This window comes from Silurus meridionalis, chromosome 9, assembly GCF_014805685.1.
Source record: "Silurus meridionalis isolate SWU-2019-XX chromosome 9, ASM1480568v1, whole genome shotgun sequence".
In the NCBI taxonomy this organism is placed as follows: Eukaryota; Metazoa; Chordata; class Actinopteri; order Siluriformes; family Siluridae; genus Silurus; species Silurus meridionalis.
In genome coordinates this window covers 7,024,765-7,046,489 of record NC_060892.1, presented here as the reverse complement: position 1 = coordinate 7,046,489, position 21,725 = coordinate 7,024,765, and the positions used below count along the sequence as shown (strand labels likewise).

Below are 21,725 nucleotides of genomic sequence, written 5' to 3'. Positions count from 1 at the left end.
ACTTTTATTTCCCACTTAAATGCATCCTGGTTAAAGGAGTTTAGCAGTGTGGTGATGCTCAACACACACACACACACACACACACACACACACACACACACACAGAGTGAGAACGAGACAGATAGCTGGAGAGACAGACAAGAAATCAGACAGTAAGACAAACAGAGTGTGAGACTGAAATCATCAAATATCATGCAGAGATAACAGAAAGCGAAGAAAAGATTAAGAGACAGAGAATGAGACAGTGTGGAAAAATCAAGTAGGTCGTACTGATTGAAATAAATAACCCTCATTTTCTAATGAACAATCTCTCACATGCATTTATTGAAACTGTGTACATTTAGAGACAAGTTCTATCAAATGGTTGTGGTAGTTGCATTGAATGCTTTGCTAGCTTTTCAGGAACTGTCCAAAAACAAGTGAGAAATACTGCATTAGTTTGTTAGCTAGCCTTGACTATGACAAGTTTTTTTATTAGTACGCTTTTTGCAAATTTATAGCCTGGAATAGATAAAAAAAAAAAAAAAAAACATTGAGAAGTATATACATACTACAACATACTGTAACTGAGCCGATGCTAGTGCAGTCGCTTTATCATTTTTCCAAAGAATTCGGTGGTGTGCAAAAATATGCACCACATGAAAGGGGTCCAATAACACAGTGTTTTGTGGGAGAGGGGAAGACGGGGGTAAGGGGGGAGAGGCTTTCTACAACACAAAGTCAGGCATGTTTTAATAAAAGGAAAGTCTAAACACTGTTGTAAGCTTCACATCCGGGTAAATGGAAAAAGGAAAAATGCCGGTTGTGTGCATGTGTGTGTGTGAATATATATGTGAGGATGTTTTTTTATGTCTTCTCATAAATATATATTATATTATATGTATATACATTCCTTATTCTTATTAATTAATTATTAATGTATTTAATTAATGAGCAATTAATGAGCATTTAATAATTTATTAAAACACCACAAAATGTAGTAGAATGAATATTTAATCAATGACCGGACCCTGAAACATTGACCCTCTGCCCAATGACCTCTGACTTTCATTCCCCCTCTCTCTAGCATGTACCTCCACCTCTCCAGGCTCTTCCTCTCCATGCTCTCCAACCTGCTCCCTAGCCTCACCACAAATCACAATATCATCCGCAAATAAATTAGTCCATGGAGACTCCTGTTTGAACTCGTCCGTCAACCTGTCAAATCACCACTGCAAACAGAAAAGGGCTCAGAGCCGATCTTTGATACAGTCTCACCTCCACCTTGAACCAGTCTGTCTTTCCTACTGCACACTTCACTGCTGTCACCCTGTCCCCATACTGTCACACTGCCCTCATATCTTGCACCACCCTCACATACTTCTCTGAAACAGCTGACTTCCACAGACAATACCACAACTCCTCTCTACTTCTGACCTTATCTATAGTTCTCAATTAATATTTTTTCCTAAATTAATTTAACAAGCCTATTTTTAAACTTCAGTAGAAAATCAAAACATTGTATAAAAAGTTTCCTTTTTCCACTTTTATAGAATGTTTTAATTTTCTTTTTTTCTTTTTTACTTTTTTCTCAATTCATTACTTAACCAAAGACAGTATCAGAACATTACATTGTTTTTGCCACTTTTTATAAAAATAAATATCTTTTTTTTTTTACTTTATTTCTTTATAACCTACAGCAACCTGCAACTTTATTTGTATTGTTTATCAGTTATATTTCTATTTTTTTCTGTCTAGCTATAGTTCTGTCCATCCATCCATCTACAGCATTAGTCTCCTTTTTCCCTTAGCAAATATACTTACAAATTCCTCCATGTCTAAAGTATTTGTTATGAATTTCTCACGGGCCAAGTTTACTAAATTCCTCTTTCTTTTTTTGCAACATAGTGTGTCAATGGGGTTTAGTATTCTTGACAGTGTTGAGAAGGAACTCTCACATGATGCTGAAGACACACCAATTACCAGGTCTCCAGCCATTGTGGTGTGTGGTACCAGGAAAAATTAAATTAGCAGTATACAATACTGATAGCATGCTTTGGGCAATTAGCTAATATTGGATCCTATGGAGCCTTGATATTAAAATTTCTAACCACCTGAAATGGGGTTAAAACAGCCAGGAGATGGGTCTGCTTTTGGCACATGTTGAGGACTTAGGAGGAGCAGTGCTTGTGGAGAGTAATCTGAAATTAGCCATAGCCTCTTATGTGCTAACAGCAGCATCTCCACAGGCACATGCAGCACTGGGCTTTCATATAGACTTAAAAAAAACTATACACACACATCAAGTTGTAACAGCAGTTGAATAAAGTGTAATGAAATGTAATGTCGGTTAAACGAGCATTTATTAGCTGCTGTACAACAATCACAGACTGAGAAAAGTAGACAAACTTTTTTTTTAAATCCAGTTTGGCTGTAGGCTGCCCACCCAATCAGAACTTAGAAATGATGCTGGTATATTCTTGATTATTTCTTTCCATTAGCTAAAATAATAAAAATCAAACTTTGATTGGGTGGGTAAGGTGCAAATTTGGGTGGGTTAAGCCCACCCCTGCTGCTGGCCCTGACTGCAGATACTGTTTGTTCTGCCAACAGAGCATACAGAAAGGCTGGAATGGGATACCATTTTGACACATATTCTCGTTCCAAAGCATTCTGACCATAGAGGCAAAAGAACTTGGACCTGGATTGGGCTGGGCTCTTTGTCAATTCCAAAATCTTATTTGAAACTTGAGCTCCAGTTTCTCCTCTTGCTTCGGCTTCTCCACCATGCATGTGGAGGACTCTTCCTCCGGATCCTCCAAAATGTTTATATAGTAAAGCATTCTAAAAGCAGATATTAATTAAAGATTTATAATATAGTATGGTATGGTATGGTATGGTATGGTATGGTCAGCACTTTTTGTGTGTGATTGGTGGGTGTTCAGTTTGTGTCTGAGCAGGCTGTAAATAAGACAGGCCCCAAGCTCTACTGTGATCTATTAGATGATGTTTTGTTTTTAATCGGTTTCTTTTTCTCTTCATAAACAGCTCTTTGGGAAGCAGATCCTTCATACTGGAATGAACAAGCAAGGAGAATGCTGGATGGGGCACTTAAACTTCAACCACAGAATCACAGGGCCAAAAATATTATCCTTTTCCTTGGTGATGGTGAGTTATGATGTGTAAGTTTGGCTAAGGGGCGTTAAAACAAGGTGTGGCTTGTAAATGACTTTATATGAAATTGATCTCAATCAATGCATGATCTGAAAGCTCTGGCCCAACTTTCTCTGATTCATTGTGCAAAGGTCTACAGCAATTGGGTTGGAGGCTTTGGAGTCTTTTTGCATGGCATGGGCCTTTTGCTCAGCATTAAGTTTCTCTCTATCATGCTTTGCCCAACTTGAAGTTTCTGGCCAAAATATGGCTTTTCCCAACATGAAGCTTTTGCTCAACATGAAGCTTTGTCTAACCTAAGAATTCTTAACTTAATTGTGTTTTCTGAACCTAAAGCTTTTGTCCAACATTGGGTTTCAGTCTAACACAAGGCTCTTCTAGCTATGAGCTTCTTTCCAAAGTAGTCTACCCAGTGAAATGGCTTTCCAACAAAGAGCTTTTGGCCTAAATGGGGCCTTCGCCAATATGGAAGTTTTGAACAACTATAGTTACTATAACTTTGTCTAGTCACAATAATCTGCCCAGATATTTGCCTAAGGCATTGCCCAGCTGGATTCTTTGTTAAATTTAATTAAATTCCATTAAATTCAATTCAATTCAATCCATTTTTAATTGTATAGCGCTTTTAGCAATGAACATTGTCTCCCCATAGATTTGTTTGTCAATGGTATTATAAATAGCAATAAATTATTAATGTGCATGTGTACATCACAGTGTGTCTCTGCTTAGGAATCTGTATTTATATGTAAATAATTTGGTAAAAAAAATACAGAAACTGCTTATATCTTTCTAGAATTTATTAATTCAGACATTAATCATATACTGTATTTGCGTATATGTTCTTGTATAAGTAATTATTATACATCCATGTCTCAATGATTTGTCAAACAGGAATGGGCGTGTCCACTGTCTCAGCTGCACGAATCATGAGAGGACAAATAGATGGACAAACAGGGGAGGAGACTGTCCTCGCCATGGATAAGTTTCCTTACCTTGCACTATCAAAGGTAAAAAAAAAACGACATCATCATGATAATTATCAGTGCATTATCACTATTATCTTTACCAACATAATCATAATCAGCATCATCATACTCACAATTTATTTGTGAGTATGATGTACATCAGCTTCGTGTACATCAGCTGTTTATTTCATATGTCTGTGTTGTTTATTTTTACTGAAAAAAGTAAAAAAAAACTACTTTTATCATGACAAAGATGTGTACACAAGGAAACCCTGAGCACAAATTTACACAAGATTTTTCCATTTTCATTGTCTTAAAATAGCTGGTTTCCAGCTAAACTGAATCAGCTTATTTGTAGAAAAATTAGACTGAGATCTGTTTGACATTAACATGTTTGTGTTTGTGATGTGCAGACATACAGTGTGGATAAACAGGTAGCAGACAGTGCAGGCACGGCTACAGCATACCACTGCGGTGTTAAAGCTAACTCTAAGACGGTGGGTGTAAGTGCAAGTGCTGTCCCCTCCGAGTGCAACACGACTTTTGGAAATGAAGTTTATTCAGTCTTACACCGTGCTAAATTGCAAGGTATGCTAACATGAACGTCCTATATGCGCTGTCCCTCTAATAAACTCGTTTCTAATCGTGTCCATCCTTGTCACTCACAATGAAAATCTCAACATCTACAGCTCTGCTACCTCCAGTTTCACCTCTTGTCTGTTACTCAATGTCACTGTCTCTAAACCATACAACATCGCAGGTCTCACCACAGTCCTAAACACTTTCCCTTTCACTCTCGCAGATACTCTTCTATCACAAATCACTCCTGCCACTATTCTCCACCCACGCCACCCTGCCTGCAATCTTTTCTTCACTTCTCTAACAAACTCTCTATTACTTTGCACTGTTGACACGAGGTACCTGAACTCCTCCACCTTCTCTACCTCTTCTCCCTGCAACCGCACCACTTCACTGCCCTCCCTCTCATTCACACACACGTACTATGTCTTACTCATACTGACTTTCATTCCCCTTCTCTCCAGCGCGTACCACCACCTCTCCAGACTCTTCTCAACCTGCTCCCTACGTTCACCACAAATCACAATATCATCCACAAACATCATAATCCATGGAGACTCCTGTCTGACCTCGTCCTTTAACCTGTCCGTCACCACTGCAAACAGGAAAAGGCTCAGAGCCGATCCTTGATGCAGTCCAACCTCCACCTTGGACCAGTCTGTCGTTCCTACTGAACGCTTCACTGCTGTTACACTGTCCTTATACATGTCCTGCACCACACTCTCATTCTTCTCTGACACACCCGACTTCCTCATACAATACCACAACTCCTCTCAACTCCTCACAAACACACAATGCAACTCCTTCTGACCTTCTCTATATTTCTCCATCAACATTCTCAAAGCAAATAAGGCGTCTGTGGTGCTCTTCCGTGGCATAAAACCATACTGTTGCCCACAAATTATCACCTCTTCTCTCAGCCTGGCTTCCACTACTCTTTTCCATAACTTCATGGTGTGACTGATCAAATTTATTCCTCTGTAGTTACTGCAGGTCTGCACATCTCCCTTGTTCTTAAAGATCAGTACCAGCACACTCCTTCTCCATTCCTCAGGCATCCTCTTACTTCCCAAAATCCTGTTAAACAATCTTGTTAAAAACTCCACTGCCATCTCACCTAAACATCTCCATGCTTCCTTCGGTATGTCATCTGGTCCAACCGACTTTCCACTCTTCATCCTCTTAATTTGCTGCTCTCACTTTCTCCTTACTAATCCTATCCACTTCCTGCTTTACCATCTCCACACCATCCAACCTTCTCTCCCTCTCATCGATACTCCCTCCATCTTCTCAACACACTCTCCTCACTAGTCAACACATTTTCATCTCCATCCTTCATCCTACATCCCTCCCAGCTTGGTCTCTCTGCCTGGCCAATCGGTACAAATCCTTTTCCCCTTCCTTAGTGTCCAACCTCTCATACAGCTCCTCATATGCCTTTTCCTTGGCTTTCGCCACATCCCTCTTTACCTGCTGCCGCAACTCCTTGTACTCCTGTCCTACTTTTTTCATCACTCTGTCGATCTCTATTCTGTTTTGCCAAGCTCTTTCTCCTTATGCTTTACTGCACTTCCTCATTCCACCACCATGTCTCTTTGTCTTCCTTTTTATTTCCAGATGTCACACCAAGTACTTTTCTAGCTGCCTACCTCATCATTTCTGCAGTAGTTGCCCAATTATCCAGCACCTTCTCACCACCACAGAGCCCGTCTGACCTCTTCCATTAATCTCACACTACAGTCTTCCGCCTTCAGTTTCCACCAATCATTCATTCCTAGGTATCCCTTCTACCACTTCATCTAACTCACTCCAGAATTTTTCCTTCTCCTCCATGTCACAACCCACTTGTGGAGCATAAGCACTGATGACATTTATTATCGCCCCTTCAACTTCCAGCTCCACGTTCATCACCCTATCCAAAACTCTCTTCACCTCTACTACACTCTTACTGTACTCTTCCTTCAGAATCACCCCTACACAATTTCTCTTACTGTCCACACCATGAAAGAACGGTTTAAACCCACCTCCAATATTCCTGGTATTACTCCCTTTCCACTTGTTCTCCTGAACACACAACATATCTACCTTTCTCCTCTCCATCATATCAGCTCCTTCTCTCCCTTTACCAGTCATAGTACCAACATTTAAAGTACCAACCCTAACTTCCACTCTCCTACACTTCTCCTTTCCCTGACGTCTCTGTAGACGTCTTTCTCCTCTCCTTTTTCTCCTTCCGCCAACAGTAGCCCAATTTCCATCGGTACCCTGTTGCCTAACGTTACCTGTGGCGGTTGTTGGTAACCCAGGCCTCGACTGATCCGGTATGAAATTCTCTTCCGTTAAGCGCATATTTGATTTGGCGCATGTTTTATGCTGGATGTCCTTCCTAGCGCAACCCTAAGAGTGCACTGGCTTGTGCAACTCTAATTGCTGGGTTGGTAGGGTTAGAGCAGTGGTTCTCAAAATGTGCGGTGCGCCCCTCTAGTGGGGAATAAAAACATGACAGGTGGGGCGCAGGGGACGGAATGATTTTTATATTTATGTGAATTATTATTATTTTAATTTTAATTTTTCTTAATTGATCTTTTTATTCATTTCATTCTTCATTTATGATTTTCTCTATTAAAAATTCAGTTTATATACTCAAAGCAAACACACACAATCAATTAGGTCATTAATGCAAGTAAAAACAAAATCTAAGTAGGATACCTAACACAACTTCACTTTTATTTTTTCTATTTTATAACTTGATAACTTAATATTCCAGTAAATTAGACATTCTTAAACTTAAAATATTTCATAACCATTTTTTTGGGTGATGAAGGACAGGTAGGGCTTGAAAATCCACTTCCCTTTGAAATGGGGAATGAGTAAAAAATTTTCAAGAACCACTGAGTTAGTGTAAGTGATAGTGAGGGGAGGATTTTACAGTCATAGGTGGGGTGAGACTAAGAGAAAGGGATAGTGAGGGAAGGGTTTTACAGTGGTGGGTGCGGTTAGAGTGAGTGGAAGGGCTAGTGATTGAAGGATTTACAGTGGTGAGTAAAACCTGACTCTGAATTAAAAGTTCCTGTTGATAGTGCGATGCCAGTAACAGTAACAATCTAGATGTTGGAGGACAAAGGTGCCATGCTGATGTGTGTTTATACCCAACATTTATAGCTTGCTATCTATAATACAGGTGATTATGTAGACAAATACTGATAAGCAGCGACCAACAATTTTTTTATCTTTTTCTCATGTACATGATCTGGAGTTTTGTGCTCCATCTTCTTCTTTTACTAGAAAAATAAATTGAAACCCCTAATTACACACACACACACACACACACACACACACACACACACACACACACACACATGACTTTCCTAACATTAGGTCTTAAAATTTGCCAACTACCAGCACCACACTGCTATTTAATAATTCCTTCCACTGCTGCACAGTTAGTGTAACCACAAAAACACTGTGTGAGAGAGAGAGAGAGAGAGAGAGAGAGAGAGAGAGAGAGAGCAAGGTCTGTGTGTATGTGTACAGTTCCTCAGGGTGGCCTATGTGTGTATTTGAACAAGTGTAAAATATGTCAAAATATGCCAATTCAGCATTGGGCGATGAAAAACCTTGCTGTGCCTCAAACATTTTCCAGAAAACAGGAAAATGTTCTTTTATATCATGTGTTTGTTAAATAGATTCAGTGTGTGTGCAGTTTAGAAGAGCTAAAAGTATCACTGGTGTAGGAACCCTTGTGCATGGACTTTCTGAGGAAATCTGAAGCACCACCACTTGGTGATCATCTCTGATGTTCCTCTAAAATCACTTAAACTAGAACTTTTAAAAGTACTAGTACTTTTTAAAGTAACACCATAATGATTCCTTCGTTTGGATTATATGTAGACTGGAGAAAGGGTTCAAAACATTTAATTTGATATTAGGCACTAAAAATGATCTTAAAACCCTTTTAAGAACCCCTTAAAGAAGGTCTACCAAGTTCACCGGAAGCTAACAGGATCTTCTGACAGGTTCGTCAAGGCTCCTAAATGGTTGATAGCTTTAGAAAGGTTCCTAAAAAGATTCACAAGGGGTTTTTAATATATGTATGGTTCCTTCATGCAGTAACCTTTGATGTTAACAATCTTTTCTGTTGATTTACCCAGAACTTTTAATTGTTTCCTCATGCATATAGTTTTCAATCTGGAAGAGGGACAATGGCTTGTGTTTAATGACTTTGGTTTTTCGGCAGTTTCTGCATGACACTAATTGTTATTTAATGCTTTATTGTGTGTCTTTGTAGGCAAATCAGTTGGCATTGTGACTACCACTCGAGTCCAGCATGCGTCTCCAGCAGCAGCGTATGCTCATTCAGTAGACCGCAAATGGTACAGTGATGCTTATTTACCACCCCAAGCCCAACAAGACGGCTGTGTGGACATTTCTACTCAACTTATTACCAACACCGACATTGATGTATGACCTCAATGACACCATCATCACACACCACTTTCACCATCGTTACACTTTACTGACACATATGCATCTCATCACCCTGCTTGTGCTTCATGTAGTGTTTTCATAAACAGTACAGCCTGTTATGTTTTATTACATACATAACAGTATGATGTACAATATTATAAAAAAGCAGGAAGTGTCCGTTAGTAATGATGGTAAACGTGACATTTAATTATGGTGTGAGTATTACGAGAATTTTTCTATAATCAAATCAATTTCATTAATTTCTTTTTTTCCTAATCATAGTAAATTGCAATTGATTTTTATTATTTATTAAAAAAGCAACCTGCAGAGTGTTTTTTTGTTTTTTACACTTATTTATTGTTTACACTGGCGTACTATGTGTGTTTGAATGTCTGGACATTATCTAAATACCACATCTTAGTTTATAGCTCAATGCTATTTGATAACCTTGCTTCATAAGATGCTCAAAAGCCATTAATGGATCATGTATTACATCACTGCTGAATCCAGTGTTTATTATTTTTAGTCATTTTCGCATAGGCATGTAATTACTTAGGCGTTTAATATTATAATTATGAAATGTTCTTACGGTCTTAAACAAGCCCTATTATTCCTAATTCAATAAAAAAAACTTACTAACCATAAAATGTATTCTATGAGTTCAAACTAAGATCCCTTAGCTATCTTAGCTAATGAACCAGATTTTAAACTGTGTTAACATTTAAGCCACATTTATAGCATGGATCATACCATAGCATACTAATCATTTTTACATATGGTTTATGTGTGTATAAATGTATGAACAAACATACTAATACCAGATTTATATTATTAATAATTTTTTTTAACTTAGGTTATTCTGGGAGGTGGAAGAATGTACATGACACCAAAAGGCACACCAGATCCAGAATATCCCACTTCATCTTCACGGAAAGGTAACCGCTTGGACAAGAGGAACTTGATCGAGACATGGCTGGATGAGCGGAAGGTGAATTACACAACAGGAAAGTGTGTTTAGGTTTCAATCAGGAGAGTTTTGGAGAAAGACAGGATTTAATAAATATAGTATATCCCAGAGCCAGTTACCAAAAGTCTCTTACAGAACAATAATACAAATATATACTTGTTAGCACAATAAAGAATATCTTTCGGTTACGTATGTAACCCTAGTTCCCTAAGGGAACGAGACACTGCATCAAAACGTTGTGGGAAATCAGTGTTCAAACTCACGCCGATTTAGTTCACATTTTGTGAAAGTGCGGGGCAAGAGGGCAAGGCTAAACGGAAGAACTCGATACTAGTAAGCTTCATCCCCGAAAGTGAACCTCAGGAACTTCCGGTGAGAAGGCAGGATGGATACATAAGAGTATGCATCCTTTAGATCTACCGTGACAAACCAATCTTTGGATCTGATTTGAGATACAACCTGTTTGTAGGATGCAACCCTCTGTCCATTTTGGGAACTATGCAGTACCGGCTGTAGAACCCGGACTCTCGTTCTCCTTATAAACGAAATATCCCGGATAAACGGACCCGACCCCAAAAATGCTATTTTGTGTATACAGTACTGTACTGTATTAACATTTTACTGTATTTTCTAATTAACAATTATATTTTTATTATTAAAATTCATTATTTCAACATTCAATTCCATAAAAACAATTCCCTATAGGTTTTTCGGTCTATCGTGCTATCAGTGAGAGACCGGAAAAATCAGCGAAACAAATTAGTTGTGTGGCAAATGCAATTCGCGATAAGCCACGGGCACAAGATTCAAACCGCGGTAAAATGGGGTATTACTGTATAATATAAAAATCACAATTTACAATGATGACAAATTGTACAAAAGCTAATGTAAACTGTAAAGATAATGTGTCTTCTGTAAAGTTTTCTTTCTTTTTTCTCAGGACAGACGCTCTCAGTATGTTTGGAATAAAGAGCAGTTAAACGCAGTTGATGTGAACACTACAGATTGTCTCATGGGTAATGTTTTTTTTAATGTTTTTATTATAGTCTCCAGATATATATATACAGTATATATATATATATATATATATATATATATATATATATATATATATATATATATATATATATATACAGTGGAACCCGGTTATGTCGATGTCCTAGGGGGTCGCCAAAAAGCATCGAGGTAACCGATGATCGAGATAAACGAAAATCAAAATGGCGGCAGTATATTAACATGCTTGAAATTTCTTTATGTACATGATGTGCGTTAATAAATGAGAATGTGCATGCACGTGTTTTTGAAGGTTTTTTTTACACAACAGCGTTGCTGCGATTTGTTTGATGAAGGCATGCTATAAAAATACATACAGTACATGTTTATCTGTCAGGAATCCACCTGCCACGCCCCCTTCGGCCCCCTTCAGCGTGTCAGGTGCTTTCTCGGCCGCTTTCTCTGAAGCTCTCAGCTTCAATCGCGCACATATGGTGCTCGTTTAGCATCATCACCAGCTCCTATTTAAACTTCCACACTCTCACTGTCCGTTATTGTTGGTATATGTTGGTTCACCGTGGTCGTTGTTATCGCTCATGCGTATTCCGGTACGTGCCTTCCCACTGGCACTCTCTCAACGGCTGATCTTTTCTTTCCAAAGCGCACCGCGGATTCCCCCCCGATCCTGCCGGTGTTCATTCTATGCTTTTGCTGCTCATCCCACGTTCCGCGCCGCCAATCGCGGCTTTCGCCTCCCGTTCACCGCATAACATTTAACAACAAAAGGCATATGTGCACTAACTATGAACTAACAGCAGAGATTCACCAGTATACAATACAACACCTGTAGCAGCTGTAAGCCTTGATTTTTCCGCCACTTCCGCGAGTTCTTCTGCGGCTACACCGAGATAACCGACGTTAAATGGCAAATTTTTTCCCCCTTGTGCTCGAGATATTAGATAAAATAACCGATAAAAATGCTTAGAAAAAGCGAGAATTTGGCGGTTCCACTTCAAAAACGTCGACTTAATAGGGTTGTCGAGGTAACTGAGGTCGAGATAAGCGGGTTCCACTGTATATATATATATATATATATATATATATATATATATATATAAAAGAAATCACAAGTATAAATTCAAATAAGATTTTTTTTAAAGAATTTAATGTAAAAATGTTGGTTCAGTGTGCATTATACAGTACTGTAAATATCAGCTATTATTAAATAATAGTTTCATTATATTTTTCAACCAAAAAATTCTAAATTATAATATATGAACAATCAAATATTCACTCATAACAATATTTTTTTTTATTGCTTATGACTTTATTTTATTGGCTGCTGGTATTACTTTCTTCTATTTTATTTAATTTCTTTTACATTATTTACTTTTTAGTGGATGGTAATGTATTCTACTTGTGTTTTATTGTCCATCAAATCGTTAATTTTCAGAAATCACTGTTTCTCACAGGGCTGTTTGAACCAAAGGACATGAGGTTTGAGTACTTCAGGAACCGGACACGTGATCCGTCCATCGTAGACATGACTGAAAAAGCGATTCAGATCCTCAGGAAGAACCCAAAAGGATTTTTTCTTTTTGTTGAAGATGAGTAGTTTTATATAAAATTACCCAAAATAGTTATTGCATCCAAAATCAATTGCGTGTAAATGTATGGTGCAGGCAAGACACACCTTTGACAATTGTGGTATGGCACTTTTAAAAAATTAAATTTTTATAATTGCTAAAAAGTGTGCATGACTTTTGAAACATGATGTCATCACTGCAATTATAGCATGACCCAATTATGCTTTAATTTAATTTATAAATATTTGTTAATGGTTTTATTTCATCTTTAAGTGGCAGGATTGATCATGGCCACCATGCTGGCATTGCCAAACTGGCTCTAAAGGAGACAGTGATGTTCGACCAAGCAATACATCGAGCATCTCAGCTCACCAAAGAGTCTGAAACTCTCACCATCGTCACTGCAGATCACTCACATGTCTTCACATTTGGTGGAAACACACCACGGGGGAACCCTATTTTTGGTGTGTGACTCAGATTAGTGCTGACATTTCTATTTGTAGGAAACTGGAAAGTTGTTGTGATCATGTGGGTTTTTGTGTTGTTTTTTGTTAAGGTCTGGCCCCAAAGAATGCAGATGACAGACTTCCATTCACTAGTATACTTTATGCTAACGGGCCCGGATACGTGCATGTGAATGGGTCGAGAGCGAATGTGTCAGCAGTGGATTACAGTAAGTGTTTTAACAATATTATCTTTTTTTTTTTTTTTTTATATATATATAGCATTGGACACTGTATTAAAGCAGCTTAGAAGAAAAAAATTTAGAACAAAATTTACTAATATTTAAATGTATGTGTATATATCCCAATGAGCAAGCCTGAGGCAACTGTGGCAAGGAAAAACTCCCTTAGATGGTATGAGGAAGAAACCTGAAAGGAAACATACTCAAAAGTATGAGTATCAAACACCCATTTGGGTGACACCAGGAGTGTGATTTAACACATTACTAACACTGGAGAGTGATTATGAGTACCGTCTTTTTACAGTCAGTTTCAGTTGTGGAACCAGCAACTTTGAGCAACTCATAAATTAGCTCAACATAATAACATGAAGAAAAATAAATAAATAAAAATAATAATGATGATAATAATTAACAATATTGGACTAGCATTTATAGCTTAAAAAAAAAAAATCCCTAGATAACTTTTGTAAATTGCCTGACTTTCTGACTACTTTAGTTATCTAAGCCAACTAATGGTTTTACTGTTACAAAGTTGCTAGACTTTGAATTCCATTAAACAAATACAGAAAAGCGTTGTGTTGCAAATAGTGAAATGTACTAGTGCTGTTATACTAAATAGCAGCACACATCATTAGCCATAGTTTCCCTTTAACTAAATAACTAACTCTCCAAAACCAAACTAATGACCTGAAACTAGCCTAAAGCATTCAAGCATAGAAAAAGCACTGCATGGGATAAAAGGTGTGCATATGCAGCTGTCATGACGACATCTGTCGTCGTCAAGACCTTTGAGCAGCCGGTATTGGCCCACCTAAAAAGGTAACAGAACAGCTGCTGTATGCTCTACAGTTTGCCTACCGAGCAAACAGATCATTGGATGATGCAGTCAACAAGGGGCTGCACTACATTCTGCAAAACATTGTTTGTCGACTTTACTTCCGCTTTCAATACAATAATTCCAGGAATTCTCCAGTCCAACCTCCTAAAGCTCACTATTACCTTGTGCCATCTGTCAGTGGATCACCAGCTTCCTGACAGGCAGGAAACAACAGGTGAGACTGGGAGGTATTACAGGAGGTAATACCTCCCAGTCTCACCTCCTCAGGGATTTTTCCTCTCCCCACTGCTATTCTCCCTCTTAACAAACGACTGCACATCAAGTGATAGTGGACTTTAGGAAACACCCCGCAACACTCACCTTAATTATATTCCCTGCTTCATATCTATACTCACAGGTATATTGAAAAACACTGATTACCTCATTACAATGGCACCGCAAGTGGGGTGATCCTGGTATGCAGTGGTTAGCATCCAACCAAAAGTGATCCATGTGAGAACTGGTAAACCAGCAACAGGGTTTATAGACACCCATGCATGTGGAGAGTAATGGTATAGCCCATCTGGTGACTGCAGAGTGGTAACTGCAGAGTGTCAGAGTGCCCATGCTGACTCCTGTCCACCAGAGCTTAAGCGGCTACAATGGGCACTTAAGTATCAGTAATAGTCTATAACGCAATGGCAGAATAGGGCTTGAACTGATGGATCATCTATTCTTTTACATCTTTCAGAAGGCCAGGTGCTTGCCTGAGGAAAAGATGGCACCAGGATGAACTATCAAACAATGCAAGATGGTATTGGGATGTTCTGGACTGTGAGATGTTCTTGTTCTGCTGAAAAACCTGGCTCTGGATTGCAACATTACAAAAATCTTTGTGTTCCCTTTAAAAAATTTTAATTTCACAGTTCTCAATCTGAGCGTCTCTGAAATGTAAACAGGACAAACGAGTTAGATTCACGAGGGAACCAAATTCAAAGTTTAACCAGCTGCTACAGATTAACTTTTTAATTAATGGAAAAATCACGGCACATGATGTGATAACAAGTTTATCAGTTTATTGCTAGTCACATGTTTCAAGATAATGGCTATAAACTCTCATTTAGACTCTGCAGCAGACCATGTGATATCAGTAATCATAAGTGCGTCCTTGGCTGCACTTAAGTGATCAAGATTTTGGTCCACAACTAATTTGGAACTAAAGGTGCTATTATTGGCCACTGTTCATAGAAACTGATTTAAGGCCACTAATTTTCCCTCATAACCAAGGAATTTCCAGAACTAGGAAGTGTACAATATATAGCGGTTACTCGGAATGAAATGATTTGCAAATTTCATAAACCTACCAAATGTTTAAACTGAGAATACATACCATTTTAATATAATCAGGTAAAAATAAAAAGGTAATTTTGAATTTGATGGATGCATTAAATATCAAAGAATTTTGCATGTGGCAAAAAAAGTCTGGAAAACATTAAACAGTTATAAAAATATTTTGCAACTTATTTAGTTACTTGACAACAGGTCAGTAAGATGATTGGGTATAAATAGTGTATCTTAGAGAGGCAAAGTCTCTTAGAAGTAAAGATGTGCAAAGCTTCTGCAATCTGTGAAAGTCTACAGTCGACAGTGTCTACAAATTGTGGAACAATTTCAGAATAATGTTCTTCAACATAAAATTGCGAAACCGTTGTTAATTTATGAGATTTGCAAATCATTGCATTTTGTTTTTATTACATTTTGCACAGTGTCACAACTTTGCTGGAATTGGGGTTGTACACTAATATAGTCTAAAAAGCTCAAATAACATCCAAATAGTACCTCATAGTAGCAGGCTGTGGAGTGCTGCGGAAACTTGCTCGGATTTGTAAAATGTCCTGCGACTGAAAATGATTTTCAAAGGTTTGAACTAACTAAAGAAAACCATGTCTACATGTCGACTTTGCACCGGGGCCATCTTCTGCAGACTTATTTAAATATTGCACCTGAAAGACAGATCCAGATATCAGTTATCTATCCAGATAGAGAAATCAGTTGATGTTGCCAAGTGTAACCACGCCATGTCCTGATTGACTGATGATCTAATCTGCTTCATTGGATAACGGTGATCACAACGCCAAGTGTAAACACAACCTGAATTAAATAATAATGCTGCTGAAGAAGGTTTTGTGTCAATCAGATTAAACAGTATAAGCAGAGTCCGGTATGTACATTAACTATTCTTTCTTTTTTTAACTCTTTAGTGGATGAGGAATACATGCAGCAGGCCGCTGTGCCATTAGATGCCGAGACTCATGGAGGCGAAGACGTGGCAATTTACGCAAAAGGCCCAATGGCGCATCTTTTCCATGGTGTTAAAGAACAGCATTACATCGCTCATGTAATGGCATATGCTGCCTGCCTCCATCCCTACACCGACTGCCCGACTGAGCTTAACCACACCCCCAAACTTTCTCTCTCCCTGTCGCTTAGTTTAACATGTGCAGTGGTTTGGTTTAGCTCCAGATGACAGTGTTCCTTCTGTGCTCCAATACAGACTTTAATACACTCTCATTCACTTCCCTTGGAAAAGTCTAAGTTATCTTAAGAGCTTTTCCCTGTAAAAAAAAACATTTTGACTGAAACCTAATTGTACATTATTCCTGCAGATCAACATGAAAATGCTAAAAGAATACAGGTTTCAATTACACAACATGCAAATTAACAACATTAACTGCCTATATTCAATTCTGCCAAAATGGCAGCCATCTAACAGCAGTTAGATAGCTTAGCTGAGTTAAAGTTATATTTTATGTAAATGTATTTAGCCTAGTTAATTTAGGTGATGTTAAGTAAATTACTATACTGTGTAATTAAAAACTAGAAGCTAGCATAAATTTGCCATTATTTTACCTAACCACATTCAGAAGTGAACTTGTGAGGGGAAGTTGAAAATTGTTTGTTGAAGACTTTATTTGAAACTCAGGGATGATTTTGTAACAGATTCCCTTTTTTTTTTACTTTTTTAGTTTTACAATTATTTCACTCATCCATGATCAGCTATATAAAAAAGTGCCTTAAATGGATGTTTTGTTTAGGTTTGTTTCTTTTAAACGAGAAAAATGTATATGCAAAGTTTCATATGCAAATTTTAAAGTAGGAGTTTAGTTTAGTGTAGAGTTTATATTTACAGTACTGTATAATGCACACTGAACCAACATTTTAAATTAAATTCTTTAAAAAAAATCTTATTTGAATGTATACTTGTGATTTCTTATATATATATATATATATATATATATATATATATATATATATATATATATATATATATATATATATTCAGGATTTAGGAGACTTCGCACTGTCCCCTCTGGTTCTCTCTCTCATATTAGATCATCTTTCGCACTTTTAAACAAGGCAGAAGAATTTGCTGTGAATGTGATGCCAGTCCATTGAGTCACCACAGTTACACACTCATTCACACCTAGGAGCAATTTTCAATTCAATTCAATAAATGTTTATTTGTATAGCACTTTCAACAATGAACATTGTTTCAAAGCAGCTTTACACAGATAATGTGGTGATAAAAAATCAATATGTTCTTTATAAGTGTAAGTTTATCCCTGATGAGCAAGCTGGTGGCGACTAAGGCAAGGAAAAACTCCCTGAGATGGCATAAGGAAGAAACCTTAAAAGGAACCAGACTCTAGAGGGAACCCATCCTCATCTGGGTTGCACCGAATGTCCATTTATTGCAGATATACTATGTTGCAGGGTTCAGCGATGATGATCAGAAGCAAACTGTAGTTCTGAGTCAATGTAGCAGACTGTTAACATCCAAATCCATCCTCAAAGCTCCGTTCTTACTCTGGAATTTTATGGAACCACCCAAAACGTTCAATTTAACATGGCCGAGGCACCTACCAGCAGGTTTTTGGAGAGTAGGAGGTTTTTAAACCCATGTGAATACAGAAAGGACTTGTAAAACTCCACAGTGGACAAAAAAATCCACCACTGTAGCAATGCACATTACCGGAATTTACAATTATCCAGCCATAAATATATTCAAGCAAACATCAGAAAGTTGCTAGTTTTTATTTTATAATTAAATTAATTCAATTAATAAAATCTATGAAGATGATAAATTGTAATGACTTGGTTATTTTTTACATTGTTGAATTTAATTCAACTGAATTGAAAATAAAATTGTCAGAAATCACTTTTACTGATGTATTTTATAGCATGCAGTCATTGGCTGGATAATAAAAGAAAACCTTTGTGATTAGTAATGGGTATTTTAAAACAGACGCATTAGTCTTAAGGTACTTACACAGCACAGTAACAAAGTACAATTGCAATTTCCATTCCTGATTACAGTGCAGTAATGATGTTGGAGATTGCAAAAGTCCAGGTTACACTCTAATAAGTGGCCTCACTGTTCTCATCACCCATTATCAGTGGCTTTCATATCAAACATTTTACATAATATAGTTCTCAATGATAATGTGGCCTTAAAAACTTATAAGTTTGCTTAGGTTTGTATAGTTCCATCAGAATGTCCTTATAATACACACTTGGTGTAAAATTACTGCTCACACAATACACACATTGCAACTATAACAATTCTGGTTCTTACCAGTCCTAACTAACTGACTACAAACATTTGAATTTAATTTAATTTAATTTCTATAGTGTTAAAAAAGAACAATGTCATTAAGAAGCTTTACAGGAATATATCATATACATTTGTCCCTATTAAAAAAGCCAGAGACAACAGTGGTAAGAGAATAACCTGACATGAGAAAGAAACCCAAAGAGTAAAGATGACTGAAAAGGGAACAGATTCTTATTTAAATGGTGTGATTATAAATAATTCCCTTCTATAACTGTGTACAATATAGGTATAAAGTGCAATTGTGTACACAAGAACTTTAATTTCTGAATTCATTATCATATTAAACTTTAAGTTGGTTATGTTATAGTCATCATCTGTTCAGCGATGTACATTTGATTGCAAAACAATCCTAAGGCGTTCCAAGGAAGAACGTAAACAGCTATCTTTCTTTGTGATACCATCCACAGTAATCTCATGGTGATCTTTAGGATGTCCATGTTGCACTAACTTTCTTTCTAGATTAACCTGGTGCAACTCAAGCAATGAGGAGCTTGAGGATCTTTACTGCAGCTTTGGAGGAGATTTTTTGATGAAATATTAGCTCAATTAGCTTCATTTAAAAAATAGCATGGGAATCTCCTCCCATTCATTCACAAGGTTTTTTTCTAAAATCGTCCTTATATTTGGAAACCAAAACCAAAATGTACTTTGCAACGATTTAGGATCGAAATGTGTTAGCATCAGCCATGCAATATATTGGACTTCAATAAAACAAAGTAGTAACAATTTAGAAACATTTTAATCATTTAGATTTTATGTAATTTAATCAATTATCTATTGAAACTGCACACGTTTTATACACTGCTAGCAATTAACAGCAAGTTTGTATGGATAAAGTTAATACCATGCCAGCTAACATTTGATAATAGAGCTTTTTTTGCTAGCGTTAGCTAACAAGCTTAGCCAATGTTTACCCACGTTCCTTGCTGAAAATGATTTCAGTTTGCCATCATTAAGAAAAAAGAGTGTGTGATTAAATTCTGAGCGTCAGTTGTTATTTTTTATTTTCTGTTGCTTAATTGTATCTTAAATTTAATAATCTCTGTAACTTACTATGTTCCTACACTGTTGCCAGTGTTTTCCATTGCATTGCACTATTTACACATTGTCTCCACCTGTTTTCAATTAACCACAGTGAATTTAAGTCCCATTTCTTGACTCAGGTCTTTGCTTGGCTATAATTGTTTAGTGGTCTTTCTTTTGTGGTTTGTCTCCAGCAATGTCTTGAGTTACACTGTGTAAATGTTTTCCATTTTCCTTTTGTGTTTTTGGTTAGGTATTTTTGCTTAAGATCTTTTGGAAGATTTCTGTCATTCCCTTTTTGGATCTGTGGACTATGGCTTTTCATTTGGCCTCTTTGATTTATAAATAATAATTTAAACCGGTATGACTCTGCTTGGGTTTATATGCCCCACTCTGGCATACTGTTGGAGACCCCGTTAGAGATCATGTTTCTCACACAGCAAACCATGGTTCGAGTACCAACCTTGACAAAAATTAATCTTTTCATGTTCTTATAAATGTGAACAGATATTACAATTGAACTGAAGTTTTACAAAAATATATATATTTTTTAAAAAGTGGGAGAAAAAATAGTGTTTTTACAGTAGCACTGGAGCTTTATCAGATTATTCAGCCATAAATTGCAAGGGGGGTCAATTACTAAAGCATTTATCATAGCAGGTTATATGAATGTTGTGTAGAAACTTTTTGATGTGTAAGAAGAAATATCTGAGTTATTGGGTGAAACGATAAAAAATTGTGAACTGTTCGCTTCGTGGCTTAGCAACATAGCTAAAGGTTTAACGTTCCAAAGCTTGTATCATTAAGGGAAACACGGTATGAATACAAATGGGGAAATAAAGCTCCAAAGATGATGGTCTTACTGTTCAAGTTATTAGACCATTAATTAGTGATCTCTCTTCTTACACTCTAAAGTCAATTTATCCCCATAACAGAAAAAAAATATTTCAATGAAAAAGTAATTCTTCATCTCATGTCCATTTATTCTTTTCACACAGAAGCTAACGCTAACAGAAAAGCTACTCGAAGCACACAAAAAAACCCTCCGGTTTATTTGCAGTACAGGCATAAACCCCCTTTTTACATTATCACATAATAGATTAATCTTCATTAGCTAGACACAAAAACTTATTAAACTCTAATTTAGCACCCAACAGACAATTTCTACAGGAATGTGGGTAAAAAAATTCATTTAATCCATTTAACTTAAACACATTTAAATATTTCAATACATTACTAGAATTTACTCACATTTAATAACAATGTACATAAACTTAATAATTTAATGTATGTAGTAATTAATTAATTTAATTCGATATTAAATTCTTGCTTACCTGTTTATTGATTGAAGAATCCTTTACATTTATGCCTAAAGAAAGGAAGTGGGATACATCACATCTGATGAATAACAATCTATTTTATAATTATGTGTGTATCATTAAGCATGCAAATTATTTTTAATCTAATTTCTTTATATTTTAATCCTACATTTGCATACTGTATATCACTGTAAAAAAGAAAAGGTAAAAGTTCTAATGACACAGAAAATTATGGAAGTATTGTCTAATCCAACATGATATGTATAAATAAATATAATTTCGGTAAGACAAAAATATGTACGTTTAAAAACACATTGTTATCTGGAGAAACCGATCTGGGCACATAAAGTTGCCTGTTATAAAAAAAAATTATTTTGTATCATTCATGGACATAAAGGTTAATAAGTGATAAATTCAGAGTGTCCTCAAGTTGGGAATCATTATTGACCTTTGGTCCACAGGCAGGCTATAAACAGGAAGAAGTGGTGTATGTGTA

General features: G+C 36.8%; 1 protein-coding gene across 1 annotated transcript in view; it reads left to right on the top strand.

The window, feature by feature from the left end:
• alpi.1 (alkaline phosphatase, intestinal, tandem duplicate 1) overlaps positions 1-17,373 on the top strand; it is an 18,295-nt gene extending 922 nt beyond the window's left edge. Inside the window, exons 2-11 of the mRNA XM_046858431.1 lie at positions 3,028-3,147; positions 4,045-4,160; positions 4,532-4,706; positions 8,986-9,158; positions 10,018-10,152; positions 11,072-11,147; positions 12,597-12,731; positions 12,983-13,174; positions 13,267-13,383; positions 16,474-17,373. Of these exons, the coding sequence (XP_046714387.1) occupies positions 3,028-3,147; positions 4,045-4,160; positions 4,532-4,706; positions 8,986-9,158; positions 10,018-10,152; positions 11,072-11,147; positions 12,597-12,731; positions 12,983-13,174; positions 13,267-13,383; positions 16,474-16,739 (1,505 nt within the window). The 3' untranslated portion in view covers positions 16,740-17,373. The remainder of the gene's footprint in view (positions 1-3,027; positions 3,148-4,044; positions 4,161-4,531; positions 4,707-8,985; positions 9,159-10,017; positions 10,153-11,071; positions 11,148-12,596; positions 12,732-12,982; positions 13,175-13,266; positions 13,384-16,473) is intronic.
• The last annotated feature ends 4,352 nt before the right edge of the window (positions 17,374-21,725 follow it).